The 24206-nt window shown below is 40.0% G+C and overlaps 2 protein-coding genes across 2 annotated transcripts in view; one reads left to right on the top strand and one right to left on the bottom strand.

Annotated features, from left to right (window-relative positions):
• Nucleotides 1–24206, bottom strand: part of hiw (MYC binding protein highwire) — a 182175-nt gene that overhangs the window by 13352 nt on the left and 144617 nt on the right.
• Nucleotides 2100–20919, top strand: LOC108725545 (uncharacterized). Its single transcript, XM_018452622.1, has 4 exons — nucleotides 2100–2724; nucleotides 17241–17660; nucleotides 18032–18324; nucleotides 18587–20919. Exons 1-4 carry the CDS (start codon nucleotides 2515–2517, stop codon nucleotides 20364–20366), a joined length of 2703 nt encoding a protein of 900 aa, XP_018308124.1. The 5' UTR covers nucleotides 2100–2514; the 3' UTR covers nucleotides 20367–20919.

The following is a 24206-nucleotide window of genomic DNA, read 5'->3' as shown; positions in this document are numbered from 1 at the left end:
ACGGGGCGTATCTTCCCTTGCTTTCTATAAGAAACGAGTAATCGTAGAGATTACCGGCGCTTGTTGAATCACAGAAAAATCGCGAACCCCCGCACAAAAATCCTTGCGGTATTCGTATCTCGTGTGAATAACTGTTTTCCCTCGATTTCACTTGCGGAGCTTGTACGTAAGGATAGAGTTTCGAAATTTTCAAGAAACTTCACGAAAGTTCACGTATCAGATTCGAAAGTTCTCTTAGTGAACTTTGAAATCCCTTAGATAGTAAGTTTGATAACATTCCTGAGGTGGAAATTCCATTTCTATCTAATGCTATACAATGGCATGTGTCATAGATACTGAAAGGATGTGTACATTGAAAGGAAACGGAAGATTTAATTTATTTGAACAAAATTGTTAAAATTATTTAAACAATTTTTTCAAATAAATTAAAACAATAAAAAATTGAAAGAATAGTAACTGCTCTTAAAGTCACTTATAAGCCAAATGGAAAGACATGGGTGAAATATTTTTCGTAATTCTACTTTTGGAAAAAATCGGAGTATGACACTTATGATGAAGTAAGTAATGGTCGTAGAATTCCATGAAGATCGCCGAATACGTAGAGTACGGAGAATGAGAAAAGCGATTTATCTATTTATTTGTTATCTACGCTCAATCTATTATTAGGCTTATAAAAAAAGCGTTCAAAATATTCGACTGATAAACACGTTCTGATAAAACACTTAAGTTCGAACATTCTTTTTCGACATACATTTATAGGAAACTTTTTGTTCAGAATTAAATTTCCTATAAAATCTCAAAGTTTGGCTGTGGAACATTCAGGGTCATTGTAACAATGGACTTTGACATGTCTGCTTGAAATTTTTTGTTTGATTAGGATTTAAAGTGTTTATATTTGTCGGATTTTCTAAAAGGAACTCGCTTACACTTCTTTGTTTGATAATTGATTATATATTTCTTCGTAATAACCGTTGAATGTGTTCATCATGTGATTGGGCCACATAAAATTTGATTCTCGCAGTCTCGATCTTTGAAAAATTCGAAAAGAAAAAGAATGATCGACTCGCTAACATTATATTTCGGACAATTCAAACTCACAAGAATATCCTTGCATACTCTTTAAAACTTTTAGAGTGAATTGTCATTCTGAAGAGTGAAATCTCTTAAAGATTGAAAATTGAGCCATTCTCTTCCAAGACGGATTCAATTTTCACTCTTAAAGTGAGATTCCACTCCTCCAAAGAATTTAGAGAGCATTGTAATCCTTCTGAGTAAATCAATTCAGCATAAATCAAAGAAAAGAAATATTTCATCGCTTTTCTTTTAAATTTAACTTAAAAGTAATTCTATTTTTTTATCAATAAATGGTTAATTTGGATTGATAATATTAATAATTCTTAAATTAATGAAACTCTAATTAATAAAACTCTTAACGTTTTCAGCCTTAAATTTACTATTTAGTCTTTAAATAGCTAATATCTAAAAGATTTCGAATATAGTTTCAAGTATAATAGCAAACTTCAATAAATATTTTCATTTTAAGGCTCTTAATTGCCCGTTTTTTTTGTTTAATATTGTTTTAATACCTCAAGAGTCCAAATCTGATTATTTGTTTGTGAAATATTTTCATATTTGACAATCAGATTTAGATAGAATAATCACATTCGATCTATTATGAAAACGATGGGACTCCATTGACCAAGGTTACAAGCCCTGAACATTTACGCAATTAGCATCCGTGATAAACGTGGGTCATTGACGTAGTCCGAGGATCGGAAGTTGGTCAAGGTCGTCTTTGCAGGTGCGCGTCGATGGTGTCGGTCAACGCGTCCGAAAACTGTGCTCTCGCAAAATCCGATGTTGGCTTTTCTGGTGAACGTAACGGATCCGACCCCGAAGAAGGCACCGTCCTGTCTTCTCAAGCCTGATGACGAGCCGTGCCCTGGCGTTTATCTTTCCGAAGGCCGAAGAGGGAGAACGCGAGGCGAGAGATGGAGAGAGCGAGTGGCAAAGCGAGTTGAGCTTCATGGATCTATGGTGGGGAGTAGACACCGATCGTGTATGCCACCGACCACAACAGTTTAAAAGCAACCTCCGTGATGATCGCGTCAGCTGAATTCTAAGTTGTCCTACCACTTCCTCTTTTCCCTCGTTTTCTTCGACAACGAACCGACCGCGCGTGTATCGAGACAGGCCGCTCGAGACAATTGCCAGTTCCTTCCAAGCAGCGCGGAATGTTGATCGTTAAAGATCGATAAAGGGAAGAGATGAACCTCCCTCTCCGTCCGGACGCGAAATCGATCAGTGGAGGAAGTCGCAAGCGGATAAAGAATACAAGTGGGTGATACTTGCAAGCATTAGTGTCTTCGGATCAATGAATCGATAAGTTCATTTAAATCGCTTCGCGCGAGTGTGTCATTCTGTAACGCGAGTGGTCGAATCGTTATGAAAGAAGCGAGGAATCGACGCTGATCAGCTGGTGATGATCTAACCGCTCGATCAGGGATCGTCGCAATGAGTGCCAAGCGAAGAGTGTTCAGCGCCTTGGATGGGCTTATTAAATGTGATCGTGCGATCGTATGCTCGGTGTTCCTATGGTATCTCACGTTCCTAATGTGCATCGTCGAGGCCAGCAATCCGGGGATATGCGTCATGAATGGCTGTAACTGCACCGTCAAGGCGCATCGCTGGGTTACCATCAAATGCGTCTTCTCCAAGGAACAGGCAAGAACACGTTCTAACTTAATGTTCTAACTTGTTGCCGCTATCAGGGCGGTAATTTTGCGTTGGTAAACTCTAAAAATATCGAAGCGACGGGAAGGCATCGTTCAAACCGAGATTATAGTACCATTCTCTTTTTTTATCACATTTCTTTGAAGAAAAACAATTTATGAGCTTAACGAACAACGTATAACTCCTGTAGAGTATAAATCCTATCTCATTTATGTATGTCACAGACATTCCTATCTAAAAGATAAAAAAACTTCTTAAGATTAAAGTTCATAAACATGATACAGTCAGACAACTCCAGAGAATAAAAATATCGATTTTTCGTTTTATTCTTATCGAGTTAGAAAAATAATGTTTTTTGGTACTTTCGTGAGACATCGATTGATCGTCATCGAAGTAAAGTAAGCGGCAAATGTGTATCTTTAAAGTTATCAAAACGGGATTGCTTTTCGCGCTCTGTAAGCATAATGATGTGATTATTTACACGATATTTGCGGTTTGCGCGAAGTTGTTTATTTTGGCATGTCGTGTTCGCTGCTCTGAAAGAGGAATTGTTAATGCACGACAGTGAAAGTTTGCCGCAGTCTTGGGAGACTTGGATTCGCCCTCCACGCGGGATTAGCATATAAATCATTGGCCCGTGAAGACGGTGGGAATCGCATGCACGCACGCACACATTCGATACGTGCGAGTGCACGCAAGTGCGTGCATTCGCAGGCATACCGCTGAAATAAGTCCATAAGCGGTCTAACGTTCGAAATAACTGCAAACTGATATTTAAGCCTTTTTACATACAAAATCTGCAGCTGCTAAATAAAATCTCACTTGCTCGTAATAAGAGGGGAAAAAAAACATATACGCACATTGACACGTCTAATATTATTTCTGGAGCTACGAGAGCTCACGTCTTTCTTTATAGGTATTTCCATTATCAAATCTATTACCCTCTTGCGTTCCAGTATTAATGGTAGTGCCGTGTTTATAATAGAAATGAAACAATTTTGGAGAGATACAATAGAGCGAAAGAACGTAGGACGCGTCTCTTCGGGTCTTAAATCCGTCCCTGCGAAACAGGCTGTAACTTGTACTTGCCACGTTTCTGCAGGCGCAACGTACAGCAGCCGTAGCTCCACTTGCCGTTGTCAGCTGCACTCAGCTGGATACCATCCGTACAACCCATGCAACGGCGTATTACGCTACGCGGTTCGTAATTCACGCGAAGTTTTCGACAAGAGAGACTTGAGTAGAAAACGTGATAAAACTATCGTACCCAACCGTCAGTAGCGATAACTTGCTCGAGTGCAGCATCGTAAGGGGAGAAATGTAGAGTAGCATCTCGTTGATTTGAGACAGATTTGAATTGATACGTGCGAAACTGAATATCGCAAGAATTTCAATGATATATGTTAAGCATTATGGCGCGTAATTCGATTTAGTTTCGAGTATAAATCTTACGATGCGTTATAACGTAAATTTTTAAACAAGATGGTACATCATATGAGTTTCTGACGTAGAAAATTGCTTTTATCACAAAAGATTAATGATAACACTGTTCGCAGAAACACGTTCGATATATAATATTAAAAATTGCAAGCTTTTCTCTTTTATTTTAAAGAAAGATATATAAAAATATTCGATTCTCGTTTTGAAAATATAATAAGTTGAAATAGATAAACTGATAAAAAAAAATAATAAAAATAAAAATAATTATATTTTGACTTGTGTAATAAGAATTACATGTACTGATTTAGTACTGCATGTAACGTGAGAGTACGTAATAAATAGAGCTGATAATCCAGAATTTTTCCTCGAAAGGGAAGATTAAATTTCTTGTACGCTTCTTGACCGCAAACTGGAGTGAGCCTATTCCCTATCTACGCTACGATCAACCGCTCACATAGAAACGGAAACCAGTTTTAAGGGGCATTCACAGCACTGCCTTCTCTCTTGCAATAATCCGATGCACTGTCTAAAGATCTTATTAAATCGTTTCGTTTCATTGCTTTGTCGCCATTCACTATTACGATCTTCGGATTGCTCCGTTTTAAACACGCTCCGAATAATCGGCGATGAAACAGATGTAATATATATTTTTCTCATGGAACTTCTTCATTAAATAATAAATTAAACGTAACTGAGAGCTACAAGCAAATTAATATATATATATATTTAAAATATTTATTAAATATTATATAAAGATATTACAATGAAATATCTGATTACCGTAAACCGTTTATAGTCAAATCGGCATTTATATTGTAAAAAATCTAACAATGCATAAATATATTCGATCGCATGCAAAAATCTAATATCTTAAAATGAATATTTTTTATTTATTGTTCTTTATTAATTAATATTGTAATTTAGATACTTAGATGTCAGTCGTGCCAATTTGCTATAAAATGTAACCGATACGATTCTTTCGTGAGTTTTAATATAATTTTTAAATCATTGAGAGTGATTTTTATCTGTCCGATAAACGTCTGCCATATTAAGCGTAGGCGTGACGCACAGAGTAACATGCACTCGGTAGCCTCAACAATTGACACACAGCAAAGTGACTGGTGTCGATGAATCAAGTCGATAATATATCTCGATCCCATCCCTAAGAATAAAATAATAAACGCGATGCCCGAGAGCCATTGGTTTTTTTAGAGGGACTTCTAAAAACACATTTAGCTTTCTCAAGGATGATATAATCGGGTAGCGAGAGCATTGACCAAACGAGTCGTGACAAGTCGTTTTGCTTGCTCAACGGTGTCTACAGAAACAACAATTGGCAGTGTTAGGTCACTATTATACTACCGGACGGCAAATACTTGGTAATCAAATCAGATTCAGCCACGGCGTCACTTATCATTCCAAAGCCATTAATTCCATTTACCAGCATCGCCGCGTGGTAACAGGCTGGCAGCTCCTTGCCGGCTCGTGCAAGTTCACTCGAAACAAGGACACTTTAATTCGATCGGCGGAAATGGCAAATCAAGCGGTGATCGAATACTGAAATCGTGGTGATTTCAGAAGAGTGCAGAAATATGTAATTTCTCGCGTATCTCCCTCGCGAGGGAAATAATGCAACGTTTCCTCTCGCGGTCATTTATCCCGTCAATAAAAAGTGATTGAGTTAAGCAAGGATGAGTTCATACACGGTCCTATTCGCCGCTATCTTAGGCCACTATCACATTTACTAAAAAAAACACGACGTTATATTCATTATGTGTATATAGATAATTGATGTGTCATATAGATATTTATCTTTACTTATCTGACGTTCGTTTATTTCTCCGACTTTTATCGTAGCTTAAAACAGGCCAAACTGTACAAATAAATTCATCTGTCATGTTTCAAAAAATCTAAAAACTCAATTGAAATATTAAAGCAATGTATTTAGCAATGTATCGGCATGTTATATCGTGTCGTTTTAAATTCGATTACAATTTACAGAAGCAATTCCTCGTAATGACCCTCGCGCGACTTAGATACGTGGAAAGATTTCCGACAATATAATCAACTTGCTTGGCACTTTGCACGAGTAGATCGACCCGATAGGTCTCTCGCATTCGTCCTCACGCATTTGAACCTAGGCGATTTCCGGCGCATGCAATTTCCGGTCGGAGGGTCCATTACGGCCAAAGTAGAGGTACGATGCATTGTCCGAGCCAGCTGCTTCACGAATATTTTTTGCTCCGTCCGTTCGAAAACTTGGAATCTATTTCACCATCGTCGCTTAAGTTTAAGTAATGTAATTACCTTTTCTCTCACTTCGTTCCAATTTCAATTATAGAATCGAATATTTTAAAGAAAACTTTCTTTTGTTATACCTTTCATTCTTAGTTAAAAAAAAAGTATCAGTTGACGCAGTTAAGTAACGGTAATAAAGGAATATAGTATTTCTCATATTTAATGAAAGACCCACGAATTGGATCAGAGAACGATCGATTGTGAATTCTGTGCTGATAATGCCGCTGATTTCAAAGACTTTATCTTCAGGTGCATCGTGCTATGCAAACGCCAAGATTTAATTCGAACGGTCCACGGCACCGTTATCCGGTGGTCGTCGACCCGAAATTACACGTGGAAACAACAATTAACGTTGGCGCACCACGTGCTGGCCACTGTGCCGAAACAATTTCAGCGTGGCAGCAGTTTAGACGTGCGATTTAACGCTCACGGACCCGTTAATAAGCGGCGGCTTTTCCCGACTAACTCGATTACAAGCCGATCGCGCGATTATGGTTGGGGAGGCGGCTGAATCTGTTAATGTAAATCGGTGAAAACAATGTGCCGCCGATTAAACCGCGGTTGCACGCATCTACGCTGCTAGCCCTTTCTGCAACGGTCTAGCAACGCCGCTCCTCTTTCTCTCTTTCTCTCTTATTCCCCTGCGAACTCTCTCCGTTTCTACCTCCCTCTTTTTCTCTCGCCACCATAATCATCTCGAGTGGAGCAAATAAACCTAACAATCGGAACTGGAAAATAACACGTCGCGTGAAATCGTACGAGAACGATAGCGGCACTTAGGACGGAAACGATGCCACCAGATACGCGCGCATGTATACGTCCGCACGCACGTTCGACGACCCCGCTATAGAAATACAACTTGTGATATGCGCAATTATTTGTTAAATTTATGTTTTGTAATTATCCATTCTGTATTCTGAGTTCGATCTATTTTCATATCGCTTTTGTTCCGCTTTTGCGCTTTTATAACTGTAACTCTTTACTCTCTCTTTCTGGTAGGCGTTAGAGCAGCATTTTGCTGGTGCCTCACCTCATTTTGTGCATCCGTACACTTAACTTTTCTCTAACTCTGTAGTCGCCGGTTTTATTTTATAATTGATGCACAAATAAATTAAATAAAAAAAAAATTATTGTTGAAGAATCCAGGGAAATAAAGTTGGGTCTCTAAAAATAAGGGTGTGAGGGGTAATGTATCGAATTTTTTATAACATCGACGACAATGCGTAACAATGTCCGCCTCGTTCTCGAGGACAGTCGCACCTCCGCGGTCTCTTTCATATGCCTCGCTTCTACTTCAGCTGTCGGTGGATTAATAAATTGACGGCTCACGTGGTTGCTTAGGGTCCAGAGGATGACGCGAGGGTACAGCGGGTAAGGGCAACGCGGTGGGAATTTCGTGCGGACAAAACCGCGCCGCGATAGAACGCCGGGCCGATCCTCGCCTCGGCTCAATTTATTCACAATAGGCCCTTTCAACGAATTACACTCCGGTTCACGACGTATCTCTCCGGTCGGGGCGTCAACGCGAGAGAGCGTAAATGATGCGGGTTTGGTTTGCATCAGCGAGAAGCGAGAAGTGTTCGAGATAATCTTACGTAAATCGACGTCTACAACTTTCCGTCCCTTGTGTGAGCGAACAGAAAATGTTAGCGAGCGACGTGGGTGTGTATATTAGAATTTATATTGTACGGCAAAGTAAGGAAAGTAGCGGTCGACTAGAAATGACCAGGATGCATAAATAAGTACGATAATTACAATAATCTATGAGCAACATGGTTAATACATTTGCATCTAAAGATCTCGGTGCATTATTCGTATCATGTTAATGTAAAAAATTAATGTAAAGTTATATAGCGGCAATTTCTGAAGTAGAATAAAAAATTTATACTCGTGTACGATGATTATCATATGTTTACAATTATTTAATATCCTTCCAAAATGTCTAGTACTCGACTTTCGTTTACGGTAATTTAATCTCTCCGTATCGGCCGTCTATTAATCAATCAATTGTGGTCAATAGCGAGCTAATTGAGGGGAATATTTTCACATGGAAATTCGACGACCGCCATCTGTAAGTCATCACCGTTTCCTGTTACAATTTCGACCTACGAGCGCTCCAGCGCAATATTTCACAATTAAAACCGACGAATATGCAGCCGCGAGCGTCAATTCGAAAACAATTTCCCAGCTTCACTAGCCGCACCTAGTGAAGAGATGCGAGAGCGGGAGATCTTTTATCGTACTCGTGAATCTCGGAGTCGCGCTCTCTCGCCGACACCCTACCGGCCCCCGATAACTTCGATAACCCAATAAATGGCTCGATGGAAAGGGAAGATCTGGCGCGATCTCGATCGCGGAACGCGCCATTATCACTCGCGGTTCCCCCTCCCCCCCCTCGCGATTCGTGCAACCCTACGATAAATTATTTTAGGATGGCTCGCTGCAACACAATACATGCACGCGCAACCGAGAGTCGATTGCGGTTCGCCGGCTTTGTCTGGAGAATTTGCTTCGGAGGCGTAGATATAGCTCGACATCCTGCTTCGCTCATTCGCAACGATAACTCTCGTTCTTCAACCCCCTCTCCCCCCCGCGAGCCCTCACGAATTATCGCGATTTGCCACACGTGCGAAGTGCCTCGCCTATCTGCACGAATACATCCTTGTGTACGTGTTACGCGAATATATACGACGGAGACCGACAATCGCGTAAATATGCGCGTGCACGGTTATGTTCGCTCGACCTGGATCATTCACTGTGTGTCTTCCGCGTTGCGTTTGAAACTGCAGCAGCATAATCCGGACATTCCAATGAGTGTGCGCGCAAGGGTGAGCGGGTTAACGTTAGAAATGCCCTGCCAATCTCGCTGCATGTTTAAATATAGAGTGTCATTGTCCTAATAGAAGATCTTACACTTGAAAGAACATACGGTATCAAATTAAATCTCTTCGCTTAATCAGCATATAACGCCGAACAAGCCGTCACATCGAACAAAACAACGGTGTGTTAGAAATTTCCTCTCTTCTCTCTTGATAAAAAAGATAAAAATACCTCAAATAGTAATTTACTGCAATAAATTCTCTATAATTTTGTAAGATATAACTTTTAAAATATTATTACCGTTTCTAATAATTATTCTCTAAAGTTTTTGCGGTAAGTTGCCACTCTTTTTCAAGACTGGCGCAATTTTCACTCTTTAAAATAAGATTCCACTTAAAAGAATTTAAAGAGTAGTCGAACTTTTATCTCTCTTTATTGATCTGTAGTATCTCTCATCTTGTCTATGACTGCTCCTTAATCTCCTTTAACATGATTATGTATTTATTAATTTAATTATTTGAAGTAAGAAGGAACTTGTCCTCCAGCAATCGTGTAAAGCAATCGTACAGAGACGCAATCGAAAATGTGCTCAATGTAGCGAATGGAGGTGCAGGAGATATAGATCGCGGGAGATTAAAGCGATAGAAATGAAACGGGAGCGATTGCTGCGCGCGGCTAGCACGTCGCACTTAGCAGATCGCAGGCCATCCAGTACCCGGTGTGCTGCGGCAATTAACCGAATTATCCCTTGACGCGACCCGGCCGAGGCCCCCGGCGGAATAATGACGTTCGCTCGCTCGCTCACATGTCGGCAAAGGCAAGCATATCCTACCGTAGCCGCATATGCGAGGGCGAGTAGTAATTTCATCCCGTGCGAAGCGCGCGGCGAGAGAAGGCAAGTGTCAGTGGGTGCATCGCCATTCCGCGAATTAACTTCCGGCATTCCCCGTGGCGATCGGGGTAATGCTACGTTTCGAGCTTCGCGAATTTCGCAAGAACGAGATATCACGGTCCTGGTGGAGAACTTTGCGTCTGCAGGGTACTTCATTTCGCACGAAACGTCAAACCTATGTGGGCGTTTGCTTTATAATGCAGCCAAAGCTACCGAATATTAGTAACGCGCGATAACGTCGTTCAGAAAGATAGAAATTAATTGACGGGAGATGGTGGATACGGTTAGGCATATTTGACCTATGCCAAATTGAACGTCGAATGCAATAATCTAAATATATCTAAATAGCAACATATATGCAGAAACAAATAGTTTTATTCTTCCTTTGATTTGCAATAAATTTTGGTCTCTTTGTCAGTTCATAATATAATTTTTTAATAATTTAAAATAAATTCGATAGGTTCAGGAATAATAATACTGAATAACATAAATTTGTCAAAAATCTGGAACGATTTTATTGCGATTGCTAAATATAATATTTAAATCTGATAATAATGCACTAACGAATCACGAGGTAATTAATAGAAATTGTTTAACAGTCGCCATTAGAGGAAGCGGGAGAAATGCATAATTATAATTTCATTATGTCGGAGAATAGTATTAAATATTCAGCCTCACTGCGCAAAATTATCCGCAGCATATCAATGAACATATCGGATAATATAACAATATTTTATTTCTAAAATAAATTTTTATTTTCAATTTTGAACTCTTTAATATAAATTTTATATTCTACAGTTTAAAGTTAATTTCACAATTTAAAAGCACAAATATTATTGTTCTTCATTGTCAGTCGGCCAAGTACTAGCGACCATTCTCTGTTTTTTCAATTGAAGAAGAAGAAGACTTATTACGCCGGCGGTTAATTTCGACGAAGAGAGTAGACGGCGGCCTAAGGGATCTCTCTCTATGCCAGAGTTTAGAATAACTCGATTGTGTCCTCCTTTCGTTCACCTCGAACTAGAACTAGACACAGTGAATTGAGTTATTTTTATATGTCGGAGACACCCGGGTTGTTTCCCAACTGCGTCAATTAGCCATGACACAACTTCGACGGTGACGAAAACAGAAACTTAGGGCCTTCCATATAGACCTCCGCTCCTTTGCCACACACCTTCCACTTATCCGGTTCATTCATCTCCCGACGATCATCTCTTGACACCTCGATAAACGGATTTAGACGTCATGGATGATGAGAATTGTCGTGGCGACGAACGCGGAGGGAACGTCATCTGCGTTTCGATTAGCACTTCTATTAGAAGTTAATACGTCGCTCGATGATATACGGCCGTCAAATATCCTCGTTGATTCCAATTCAAACGGCGGATCTTTGATGTACGTGACCGAGCTGCCGTGAATTCAACACGCGAAATCGACATGCACGACACGTACTTCCAAGCTGCTTAATTATTTATCCATTCGATGCGGTGCGCTTCTCATCGCATAATTTGGAGGTTGGTTGTACTTGATAATAGTGGAGGAATGTCGAAGACTACACCAAGAAATTCAATAGAAAGGTGCTAATTTATTTTCACAGATAATTCATCTTACGTAACTTCTTGTACCTCGTCTTTTATTTTTATTCATCCGTCTTCCATGTCAGCCATAATGCATTGGCTTAATTACTACTTTTTCCTATAATTTTCGAAGCAAGATTAAATCAAACATTATAATACCGTTTAATCTTAATATAAATTGGAAAAATTAACAATATATTTTAATTTTAATTTTTAATGAGAAAACAACATTAATGTGATTGAATATAAGAACGAAATTTGAAGAATCTAGCGAAGTCAAATAATTTGAACGATTCAGATTAATCCTTGTGTGTTTTTCTCTCTCCAGATAAATTCAATATAGAGCACTTCGCAATATATTTATATTTTTATTTTCAATATTGAAACAACTTTGATGTAATTTATAAGTATTACGAAATTTGAAGAATCTGACGAGTTCAAGTAATTTAAACAATTTAGTTGTGTGTTTCTCTCTGTTGAGATAAATTTAATATAGAGCTTTGTGGCAATCCTCCACATAGTTTCTCAAACACTCGAAATAGACGAAACGCAAGATTATAAACCGCATTAAAAATTTGACAGGCAAATTTTTTTAATTTATTAATTTATTTTGTCGATTTATATTTGAATATATTATTTGTCGTTGAGTTGTCGTACTTTCAAAAAAGATCCGACATAGGTATATAGTATATTGACAAACATCGTCGATGGTTGATCGATCACGTGTTTGAGTCGTGTACACTTTTTCAAATGTAACTTGTTGATCCTCGGTAGACTTAATTTCGTACAATAATCGCACATACAGCCATCCAACAACGCGAATATTTGTAGTTTTACATACTGTAATAATGTATACAATTGTAATTAAAATAAAACGACAAGAGACATTTCACCATATCTGGAGTCTTTGTAAAATTTAAAAAAAATACAAATTAATTTTTTAAATTAAATTATATTAACAAAATGAGAAATGTATTTCAAAATAAGCTGAAATTAGTTAAGAGTTGACATGCGGAAACTCATGCACTGTTCCAGCATCATTTCCTCTCGTGTTCATGCTGGAAAGACTATAACACGCGTGCGAAAATATTTTAATGTCGGTATAAACCTCTATACAAGCTTTATTAGACTATTATAATAAGTAGAGTTTTCGTGGTCGTTTTCATCCGTTATGAACGTGGCGTCCGGCCAAAACTATCGAGTTTTCTCGATGCCGCAGAAGTCGGTTACCACAGAACCACAGTCCGACGGCATTCGCGCAATCCAGCTAAAGTGGTCTGTTCCCTTTATTTCCGCTCCGATGCATTCCGAGCGAGTGCTGGTCGCGTTGTATAAGTTGAAATAATGTTTCCTCGCGTGCGCCACGACGACGATGTGACCCTTGCGATTCATCGATATTCTAGACAGTCAGCTTTCTTGAGATTCCCTTCGCTAACGGTACATGTACTGCAATCCATGTTACAATCCAGTGCTCTCTCGCCAGAAAATAATTCTTCATCGATATTATGAATCCGTTTCTGCCACAATATGGCCACATACAATTATTTGGATAGCTGATCAAATAGCGCGACATTAATTAACGTGTTAATTAAGCTGTCTCTTCTTCATAAAAAAATTAAAAAAATCTTCGAAATTCGAATTGATTCATCTTCAGAAAACTGCACGTCAAGATTAAAAGTTTCTAAACGGTTGATTCTTATGTTCAAATCGATTTACATATGAAACAGACATTATTGAAATGACAATGCACTTATTGTTAGCGTTAAATGTATCGTGAAAATGCCGGAATTCAAGGAAATCTCGTGGGTTTCCTCTCACGAAAGGTTTGCTCGAACATATGAAACCGGACTAAACCGAAACGATAACGGAAACGATTCGATACGCTCCGTTGCGGAACGAAGCAAAACGAGGCGAGGCGATATTAAAAAATTTCTGATCTAAAGTTTCAGGGCGGGTCCAAACAAATTGAGTAACCATTCTCGAATAACTCCATCTGGTAGAAAATTTTTCGAAAGCTCGAACGTTTCTACATGAATTTCTTTGTCTGTGATAGCTGTAGAAGCCATCGTGAACGACCGTTTTCTCCAGAATAATTTAAAGCAAATAATAAAAAATTGCACAGCCTTTGATAACTGAAATCCGACAAACATTTTGACGTGTTAATTGGCACGAATTGATCCTGTATGTTTTCCATATTCAATAGCGCAGCGACTCTCGTTAGCACGTCAATTATATCGTAACGTGGGACGAATGTACGCGGGCGGGTATGGAAATTAAACTGCCACCTAGAACACATCGTGACGATAGAAAATTCTACGATGGCTGCGGGCCAGCTCGCAATCCCTCGTTCCCGGTACCGCAAAATTAAATCGCACCGGCGTTTTAATGTCGTTCGTAACTCGCGCGGGACCTCGAGAGAGATATGCTCTTTGTGCCCGAGGCCCGTGGTGCAGAAATAACCGGCGTTATCCGTGCGTCCCGACCCTTGAGTCACACCGACCATACGAAATGGCATGACTTTCCAAGAGCAGTCTTAGTCATTCATCGTGGAGGAAAAGAGACAGAGAGTGAGAGAGAGGGAGAGAGGAGAAAGAGACGCATTTTCCGACTTATGTATGTCACCCAGCGTTCGCGCCTTCCTCCACCGCACCTGCAGACCGCGTTCCACTCCATTCTAAAGAACCGTTGACTGCAACAGCTGTTTCACACGACGCATCCAAAGTAACCAATGATACACAATGAAAACAAAATTTGATATGAATACGCGTAAGCATACTACGAAGCACGATTTTATATGCTAGACTACGCTCGTAGTTTTTCCCGCTTCTATTTCGTTAATTAATTCTATCCGTGTGGAAATTTCACGCTATAGGTTGCAAGGAAATAGCGCATATTTTTAATTAGGAACGAACTACCGTCACGCCGGCGCCACTACATTTACTTTACTCCGCGGCATTATCAACTGAAATAGCGTGTATCTCGTTTAATGCGCAGGAAATTCGCGACGCATTGCAGCTGATAGCAATACAATTTCATAAATAAAATTGAACAGAAAGCGAAAGCATACATCATTAAAATATTCGATCAGGATCGAATATATAAGAAGCGAACAAATTGATAATATACATCTCATGTAATAATTTGATTTCGACTGGATCTACGTACCTAGTAGGTAGGTACGTGTTTCTGAGCTTTGTGTAGATATGCATTAGCGGACGCTGTCGCGAAACTGAATCCAGTATTATCGGAGATCGTACCTGTCCGGATAATCTGAGTCGTAATGAAGCTGCAGTCACCGTAAGCCAACGAGATCGTCTGGCATAGCTGCCCTCGTGCTCTCGTAATCGCGATACATTTCATCTCTCTCCGCTCGACATTTACATTAATCCGATATACAACGATATCGATGAGAAGCGTATATTTTCATTCTCTCTTTTCCGATAGGAAGCATTCAAGGGTGACTCTCGTCGGTTGAAATCGAATCGCGAATTATGGCGGATCGACCGCGATGAGACGACAAAACATGAAAGAATAAACCGGAGCCTCGTGTTACTCGTGGAGTAACTGAGAGACGGGATGCGAAAGTCGAACCGTACGCATTACTCGATACGACGAATGCGAACAGTGGCATGACTCATCGAGGTTCTAATGAACTCTTGAAACGATTTTCCGGTGCTTTGAAGGAACCAGCATTATATGGGGTCTACGTCTGTTTAAGTTTTTTTTTTTCGCATGAACCGAAGTCAAATGTGAAAATAAACCAGGATGTTGACAAAATAATTTTCTATGGAAAGTAAACATCGCGTTTGTTCGAATCTGGAAGAGATCCAAACGGGAAGAGAGTAAAATTTCGTTTCGAATAACTTACGGAAATTTTATTATGCGGAGGTGAAATATTGTTTAGAACGAGAAAAGAAATATTTCAAACGAATGGCGCCTATAATCTTTTACCGTTTTATTGACTGTGGTAATATTTTTCAATGAAGAGATAATTTTTAGAATTTTGTCGAAGTCTTTGACGATGTCAAAAGAAAGCAAATAAACGATAGTTATAAATGAAGAAAAATCAGTTATCCCATGTTTGTGCATAGCGACACGTACAAAATAATTCAATCGCCGAATGTTTGCACCTTAACATCCGCTGCGTCGCATTTTTCTTTTTCTATATCTCACGGAAGACATAATGAACCAAGTCATCGTGCAGTTAAAAATTACTTAACACGTTGTTTAACACGTCGTATCTCTCGAGTATGTTTAACACACCCCTACATAAACAGTGTTGTGATATCTCAGTGACAAAAATATCTTCAGATAACAGATTTAGCTGTCGAGTGGGTCAAAGGTGCCTGGAGGAGCCGGATACACTCACATGCATCACGGTAAATAAAGCTCCGGTTTAAAAATAGAAACGAATAAATAATTTCTAATAAGCGCGAGAAAGGATATCCTTCCGAAATGAACGAAAAATTGGAATGGCGCTGATATTTATTCACAGTATTTATTTATGGATCGTCGAAAATTTATATCTCACGAGGATTTTCCAAAGTCAGATTTTACGAATGGCTGCGAGATTCGGATTATCATTCGCGGGCTGGTTGTTGAATATTTCTACGTCCTGTATTTTTCAACGATTTTCAACGACGCACGGCTGTTTTGCAGCCGCAGTATTGAGGACATACAGGGTATCTCTTTTTAGAAAGCTTATCACAATCTAGATATACTTTCAGATATGACGTCGAGAGAAACTGAAAGAGATGTTGAGAAGTCCAAGTCACATACGATCAGGCTAGCTCAGGAAATATCCCGACAAACTGACACTGAGATAAACTCCTATAAATAACTGCCAAGAAGATATATAAAATCAGTGAAAATGTTAATATCTCAACTCAAATGAAACTCTATTATTTAATGAGAATAAATTAACGCTTTATGATATTACTTACCTAATCATCCTTAAAAACTATAAACAAACAAAATTTCTCCTTTTCATAACTTACTAAAATAAATAAAATATCGTTATCTCACAGAATGCTATGTGACATGAATTTCTAAATAGCTAAATGATTTGAAGATATTATAAATTTTTTTAATGAGAAGACTATCTTCTTTGTTCTATGGCTTAAAATATAAGATTATAATTTTTGATAGCGTAATAATTCTAGACAAGACTGTTGTAAATCATGCAAAGTCTTAAATAAGGAAACGAATACATATTTATTACGCTTCCAGAAAACGATCTTAGTCAGTTGCCTTGTTATGATACGCATTACGCAACCAAGATGTAAATCTGGATAGAGAAGGCGAATGACGAGGCTCACGGCCTTGGCACAATGTCGATGCTATGCAGCGTTGCAATCTTCTTTAATTGCTTGTTAACGTGTAAATCGTTCGCAAAACAATAAGAGTTGCTCTATAATACCACTCTATAATATCAAACTCTATAATACTATATTCTATCTTTCATTTTGTTTTCATTTTAGAATGTGGAGCTGCTGGAAGGAACCATTCCGCCGGAGGCAACGGAACTCGAGGTCTCCCACTGTCGAGAACTGAGAATACAAGCGGGTGCGTTTGGCGGGGGCGCACCCCTGAAACGTGTACACGTTTCGGGGATCAACAGCCTAGTCGCCAAAAGGCAGGCCTTACAAAATCTCAGCGCACCCAATACGCATTTCGAAGTGTCGGAGTGCAATAGCGTGTTCCTGGAGAGTCACGCTTTCCGGAATACGCGCGGCACGCTGAGCGTCTCGATATCACGATGCAAACACGTAGAGATAAAACCAAATGCTTTCTCGTGGCTGCTGTGGCTCAAGGTGAAGGAGGTGTCGTCCTTGGAGCTCTCCAGCAATGCCTTTAAATTCGAGGCGCCTCAATCCGGTCGACATGGACCAGCGACCAAGGTCGGATATCTCTTGAATTAATCGCGTATCGTTATTACAAGCTAGTTAAACAATGCTCATCTATCTATTTTAGTTTAAAAATTATAACTATGCTATTGATATTGATGTGTTTACATGATATTCGCATCCCAGTTACATTATGCTATTCATTTCTGATATCAGATAACATGTCAATATAAACAAATTATATTATATAATATTATTTGTAATGTTCCGTTTTGAATGTCACTTTAAATGAAGCTCGGAGCGATTCGTAATAATTTCTATTGATATGAATTGTTTAATTAGATCTAAAAATCCGCAGATAATTCTTAAAGCGGCCATTTCTCGGAAACATAATTACAGTTTCGTATAAATTTGCATTGATACAGATTATGTTCCAAAATGTGATGATAAAGGAGTTACCCACGTCGGTTTTTCCTTCGGCTGTCGCGGAAATTCGCATGGACGACATTTCGATGAGGACCATACGCAAGGACGCCTTTTGTGCCATGACCATCTTCAAAGTGATTATTAGCAACACGTCTATCCAGGAGATTCAGTCCGGTGCTTTTAGCGACAGAGCGCTTATCCAAAGCCTCGAATTTGTCGATGTACAACTTCAGAATATCAACACGGCAGCCTTCAGAGCCGGACATGATAATCTCACGATCCAACATTCCAGGTTGTCAACGTTAAATTTACTTTACTGATCCTTACTGCGATCGTAGCAGAAATTCATAGAAAATAAAATGAAAATTCGCAAACTTTTTTCTGAAAAATAAAATTAAAGTAATATTCCTGAGTTAAATTTTTATACTTTTCAATTTTTATTTCTTAGTTATATTATACTTCAATTTCTTAATAGGTATGTTTAATTTCTTAATATTTTTTTATTGATATCCGCTTTAACCTTTTTTTTCTCTTGTATTTCTTTCTCCATTTAGATTGTCCGAGGTAGACACTGGTGCCATTAATACATCGGCAGCAACTGTCACCCTCAACAACAATGAATTCATACATTTAAAACAGGGCTCGATCGTGCTACATCAATGGAATCACATAGCGATTGATCGTAATGTCTTTGTCAATCTAGAGAGCGACGCGATTAAAGCGGAGGTCAGTGCTACTTCGGCACCCAATCTCGAATTCTCCTTCACGAACAATGAAATACAGAAGGCATGGTCGGGATCTCTCAGATTTGCAATGTTGTCGCAGAAAGTGAACTCTGCGCGCGTTGGCAACAATTACTTCACTCAAGAAGAGTGCAGGTGCAATCTTGAAAGTTGGATGAGCGAAATAACAGGCGGTAACAATTTATGGATGATGAACTCCAGCTACTGTAAACTCGATGACTTCCTGCAAAAATGCTTCAATCCACCCAAGGGCTTCATGGTTATGCAAAACTTCACGCAGCTTATATGTACGGAACGGAAAAAGCACGTCGACTGCGAGAAGTCGTCGCCTAAGCCAGAGCCAAGCGTTAGTCCACCCAGCGTGGGTCCTCACATCTATCCAAGGCAAAAGGGATTCTTCGACATGGAGATGAGCGAGTTGGAACAGCTGGAACGCGAGAAGAGGGTCATCGTCATTGTTTGCATCGTAGCGGTCTTTGTCGTCGTTGTGGTGATCTTAGCCTCAGGAATTCTCTATATGCGTCGTCGCGGCGTATGTCCCAAACTAATATCTGGCTCGCTGATAAATCTGTCAAATTGGCTCTCGTCTAACAACGGCATGACCGCCGCGACGTCCGCTAGATCAATATCGAGACTAAGCGTTCACGAATATGCCGGTCTCCAAGCGGAGACCAGAATTCTTGAAATCGACACTCCGGCAGAAGGTACGGAGGACGACGATGGGGAAGGTGACGTTTACCCGTACACGGAGAACAAGGCTACGCAAACGTTGCCGGAGGAGTTGACAGAGGAGTACCTGAGGGATCTTCAGGAACGACTGAACGATCCTGACAATCACAGCCAGGCGAGGGACATGATCGAGCACTTATACGATCTCATCAAAGTCGAAGAGAGTTGCAACAATAACAACGATCGGCAACCGGCGGGCGATCGAGAAGAGAACGCGTACGACGTGATCCAACCGAAGATCAGAAGACCTCGCGGAGCACCGAGACCATCCGTAAATATTGGCACCAAAGCACCATCTTTGGATAAGTTGCATCCGACTGAGATACGTACCAGACCGCCCATCACCGAATACGCGCAACCGCGTGATCAGCGTACCACCGATCAAAATCATCTATACGCCGAATTGCCGGGCGACGAAACAGTGCCCAGTACAAGTCGACTATCGCAACCGATCCTGGAGAGCTTGATCGGTAGAGCGCCACAGCCGTTACCACCGGACGTGGTGAACGATCATCTTGTCGGCAACAATCGTCTTCCACGGAACCTCGGTTACGATGCTGATGATCGCAGACCACCGCAAAGCCCAAAGCTGGATTCGAGCTGCAGGAATCAATCCACTAGGCCGATGAGCTTCCTCAAGGCTCTCGGTGACAGTATTTTAGGTGCTTCGAACAAAACGAACAATAAGAGGCCGAATTCGTTGCTGTGCGAATACGCCGAACCGTCTGACGTAACTGCCCATCTTTATTCAGAGCTGCCAGAAACTCAGCAAACTTCCGCATCTACTAGCAAAATGGCGAACAGGCCACTGCCCACCAAGCCCGATCAGGATTCCGTCGCCACAAACGCGGCCAAGGCGTAATGGCGCCCATTATCTGTGATATAAGTATTATGTGTTGTCGAGAACGAAGATTAAAGTGTCCTTTCTTTTTGCCGACTGTATGAGGAAAGTGTTCGCGCACATGCGTGTGTTTGCCAGAACGATTGCGTAAGAGAGTTTCCGCCAGGCGAAGACGCGGGTCGCCTGGAGTCTCTCGGCTGAGAGATTGTGTGCCTGTATCACAATACAGAGAAAATACGCGTTAGAAATTAGTGCAATTCATGCATACAAGGCTCGGACTTGTTAGCCTCGAGAACGAGAAGTGTTTTTAGTTTTAAACCGTGAGTGTGTATGAATAAACCCTTGTTAGAACAATCGCGCACAGCGTTGCGTACCATTTAAATGGTGTTCTCGTGAAAGAAGTCGAATCTGTTCGTCGACTAAAGTAACGTTTATACGAAAGTATCGCGGTGAAGTTGTGCCAAAATTAGTGCGTCGCATACGACTGTATGTATTCGCGTTCGTAACACGACAATGGTTTTCGATAAGCCTGCACGATCAGCAAATTGTCGAAAAGTACCGGGCGAGAAAAATTGACGGATTTATTTATGTTTATCTGTGACAAATGGATGTAAAAACATAAATTTATATATTTGCTTCAGGTATTATTAAATAAGTATTTTACATCTGACATCTAAGAGAAATTTATCAATATCAACACCAATCCTTGCTTTATGTTTGTTATTTTTAACTGTCATTTTTAATTCCATACAAGAAGAGTACATGCATTCAAAAATTGCTCTTTTATATTTTTCATAATAATTCATAATTCTATTATAAATTATTAAGAAATTATTCATTCGCGCGCGATACATTTTGACTTTTTTAATGGTTTTTTTATTATACATGCATCGTATGTTCTCTGATTACATTTCCTGTATCCATTATTGACTTGCATGATTCAAGAAATATGAAAGCTCGCACAGAAACACGGAATATTTATATCTTTGCTTTTGTAATCGACCAATCTGAATGGGTGATAAAATATCACGTAGATTCAACAATCAGATTTCCCTTCGGCTATTCTCCTTCTTCTCGGACAAGTATCTCTCGCTTAGATAACGTGCGTTGGTGTCCGAGGAAAGCGTATTCCAATTCACAAAGTACTTATTCGTAAGTTCAACAAGCGCATCGATTTCTCTTATCTAAATCTCTCATGTTCAAAGTGTCCTATACTGTCGGTGTCTTATCTCGAAGAATTTTACGATTCAAGTAGTTTTCTCTGGACCTCTCGCTTCTTCCTTGAGAACGCTTCCGAGTTCAGGGGTCGTCACGGCGTACTCGTCCCTTTTATCAAACGACCCGCAGTGGTGCTTCACTCGAAGGGAGAAGCATCTTGGGACTAATACAGCCGCGAACCAACGCCGATTCGCCTCGGAACATCCGACGAGAGCCGAAAGATATTCTTAATCCCTCTCGGGGCGCGCAGTCAGTCGGTATATATCCACGGCGAGACCAAACTATTCCATGAAGAATGTAAGAGGAACAAATAGAGCCGACTAGCAGCCGGGACGGGCTGCGATGCAGCTGTTGACGTCTAAACGGCCGCCTCTACGGATGGTAAAACCCAGAGAAAACTTCGTTCGGCGAGCTACGAAGGCGAGTAACAAAGACGTCCGGACGTGGTGGAAAAAGTGTCTGCGCGAAAGGATCGTGGATGGAATATGTCTGTCTACGGCAACAATTAATTTTCCTAATTTCGCGTCTCAATATTCGCATTCTCTCTCCGTATTCTCCGACGAGTTTCAACCTCGTGATATAAATTTATAAGGAGTATTCGCACTCTCCCCAGTAATTCATAGTCGATTTTTCCCTCAGCGCGAATTTAATCTAAGACCTAATTATCGCGCTATTTAACGTTGAAAATTAAAGCGCCCCAGTAAATTAAATGTCAGGAGCGTAAATGAATAATAGGACTTAGTAGTTACCTTTCAATTAATTTAGAGCTAAATGTCAATGTGATTAAAATTCAATTTATTAAGACAATTACTGAGTAATTTAAAAATTAAACAATTGACTAGATAATACAAATAAAATAATCAAAAAGTTATTTTAACTGACTGAAAAGCGGTGTGTCTCATTTACGTTTTTTTTACAAGGAAATCATTCAAAAAACTTTTTATCACACACACAATAGATACATATTTTTCTGAGAATATCTGTGAATCATATCTGATTTTTATTTGATATTTCCTAATTTTCGTTCAGATAAAACATTCTGAGTTCTTCGTCAATATTTGTGCAGTGATACATACGTCGTGTGCCTTTGGTTATCTTGTATAGATAAAATAAGAAAACGTTTACTCATTGTCGCTTTCTCTCTCTTGTGTTAGAAAGGTACGTGAATTATTGCGTACAATTAAAAATTTTAAAGACTACAGAAAACTTCAACGTTTTAGCAAAGAAAATAATATTTAATGACACGCGAACACGCGATACGCGGATATTCACTGGTAATTGAATATCTTATCTATGCGAGGACAGAACGAAACTTTTTATGTTCCCGTAATTTTTCTACCGAAGTCACGATTTTTCCCAAGTTTTATCACGCGGTACTTTGTCGACAGGTTAAAGAGCGATACCAAGACGTGTGCTATACGAAAGCAGCAGCCCGCCCGCTATCGTACACCGATTCGCGGAATTGTTTATGGCCAGCCATTTTTCAGATAAGAGTGTCATTTTTCTCGAGACCGGCTGCTCGTCGTGGAAAGTCAAGAGAGATGGCCGAACGAGTTTTCAACTAGATGCAATTTGTTGCTTTCTCTTCCTTCTTCGATATCCGCTCCCGGCAGACGATATCCTGACTTGAATTTATAGATACTTACATATTATTTAATTTATGATCAGCTATGAATAGCCGAATCTATTCAGAAGAAAAATATAAGTGCCAATATATCTATATTTAAAAATATGCGGAATAATAGAATCTTCTTCGAGAAAACATGCAATGTTGTGAAATACGTTCTTGAATTTCACTCAAAGCTTATTACAACAATTCTCTTTCTCTCAATAGCTAGAGATGATACAGTTTGAAAAGTTACAGGAAAAATATCCGTTGTCTTATAAAAACGTGACAACTGAACAATAAAGTACATTCTCTTATATTATATCAGGCAACGAAAATGGGGCCGCAGTCGAAATTATAGCGTTTCCAATTTTCAATTTTCTCGAAATCGAATCTTGGAATTTCTAACGATGGATTGTCCCGAAAGGCTGTGAAGCAGAATAGGTATCCGTAGCGGAAGTGGATGAGATCAGGGCGGCTGTGATCCAGCGTGCTCTCTCGCACGGGAGAACATAATCCGCCAAGCCAGATCGGCCAGGCAGCGGGCAGCTCTATCAGGTTTCATCAGCGAGCCAATCATCTCATCACTCGGATGGCCGTGCTAGCATCCGATTCGTCGTGCTCTAACCCGTTTCTCTGGTCCCTGACCTAATCCCTTGTGTCAGGAGATACTGGGAAAATCGATCGAGGATCGCCTACGAACATCTCGCCGGCGGCTGGCACGACTGGGTTATCGAAGTACCGAAATCATGGGCCGATCTGGGGCTTACCCTAAGCCGAAGCTTAGATCGTAAATGGATTTTCCATCTCATGACTCTATCTCTATTTCTCTTCCTCCCCCCCTCTTTCTTTCTCTGTCATTGTATCCGCAATCGGAGAAAATAGCGTACGTATATAATGTGTCAAACTATTGTAATTATCGTAAAACTCTCCGCAACACACATTAGAAGGAATGATACCATCAACATGTGCGACACGAAAAGCGATTCAAACTCGTATTTGTCAGTCATATTAAATCAGTCACTGACGTAATCGTT

This window comes from Mycetomoellerius zeteki, unplaced genomic scaffold (assembly GCF_001594055.1).
Source record: "Mycetomoellerius zeteki isolate Tzet28-1 unplaced genomic scaffold, Tzet1.0 scaffold35, whole genome shotgun sequence".
In the NCBI taxonomy this organism is placed as follows: domain Eukaryota; kingdom Metazoa; phylum Arthropoda; class Insecta; order Hymenoptera; family Formicidae; genus Mycetomoellerius; species Mycetomoellerius zeteki.
This window is presented reverse-complemented; position numbering and strand designations above follow the sequence as displayed.

What these genes read in the sequence shown, in the direction of transcription:
- LOC108725545 (XM_018452622.1), top strand. Translation starts at nt 2,515, where the DNA reads ATGAGTGCCAAGCGAAGAGTGTTCAGCGCCTTGGATGGGCTTATTAAA. An exon ending in GCGTCTTCTCCAAGGAACAG is followed by an intron (nt 2,725 to 17,240) that starts GCAAGAACACGT and finishes TTTTCATTTTAG; the next exon opens with AATGTGGAGCTGCTGGAAGG. An exon ending in GACATGGACCAGCGACCAAG is followed by an intron (nt 17,661 to 18,031) that starts GTCGGATATCTC and finishes GCATTGATACAG; the next exon opens with ATTATGTTCCAAAATGTGAT.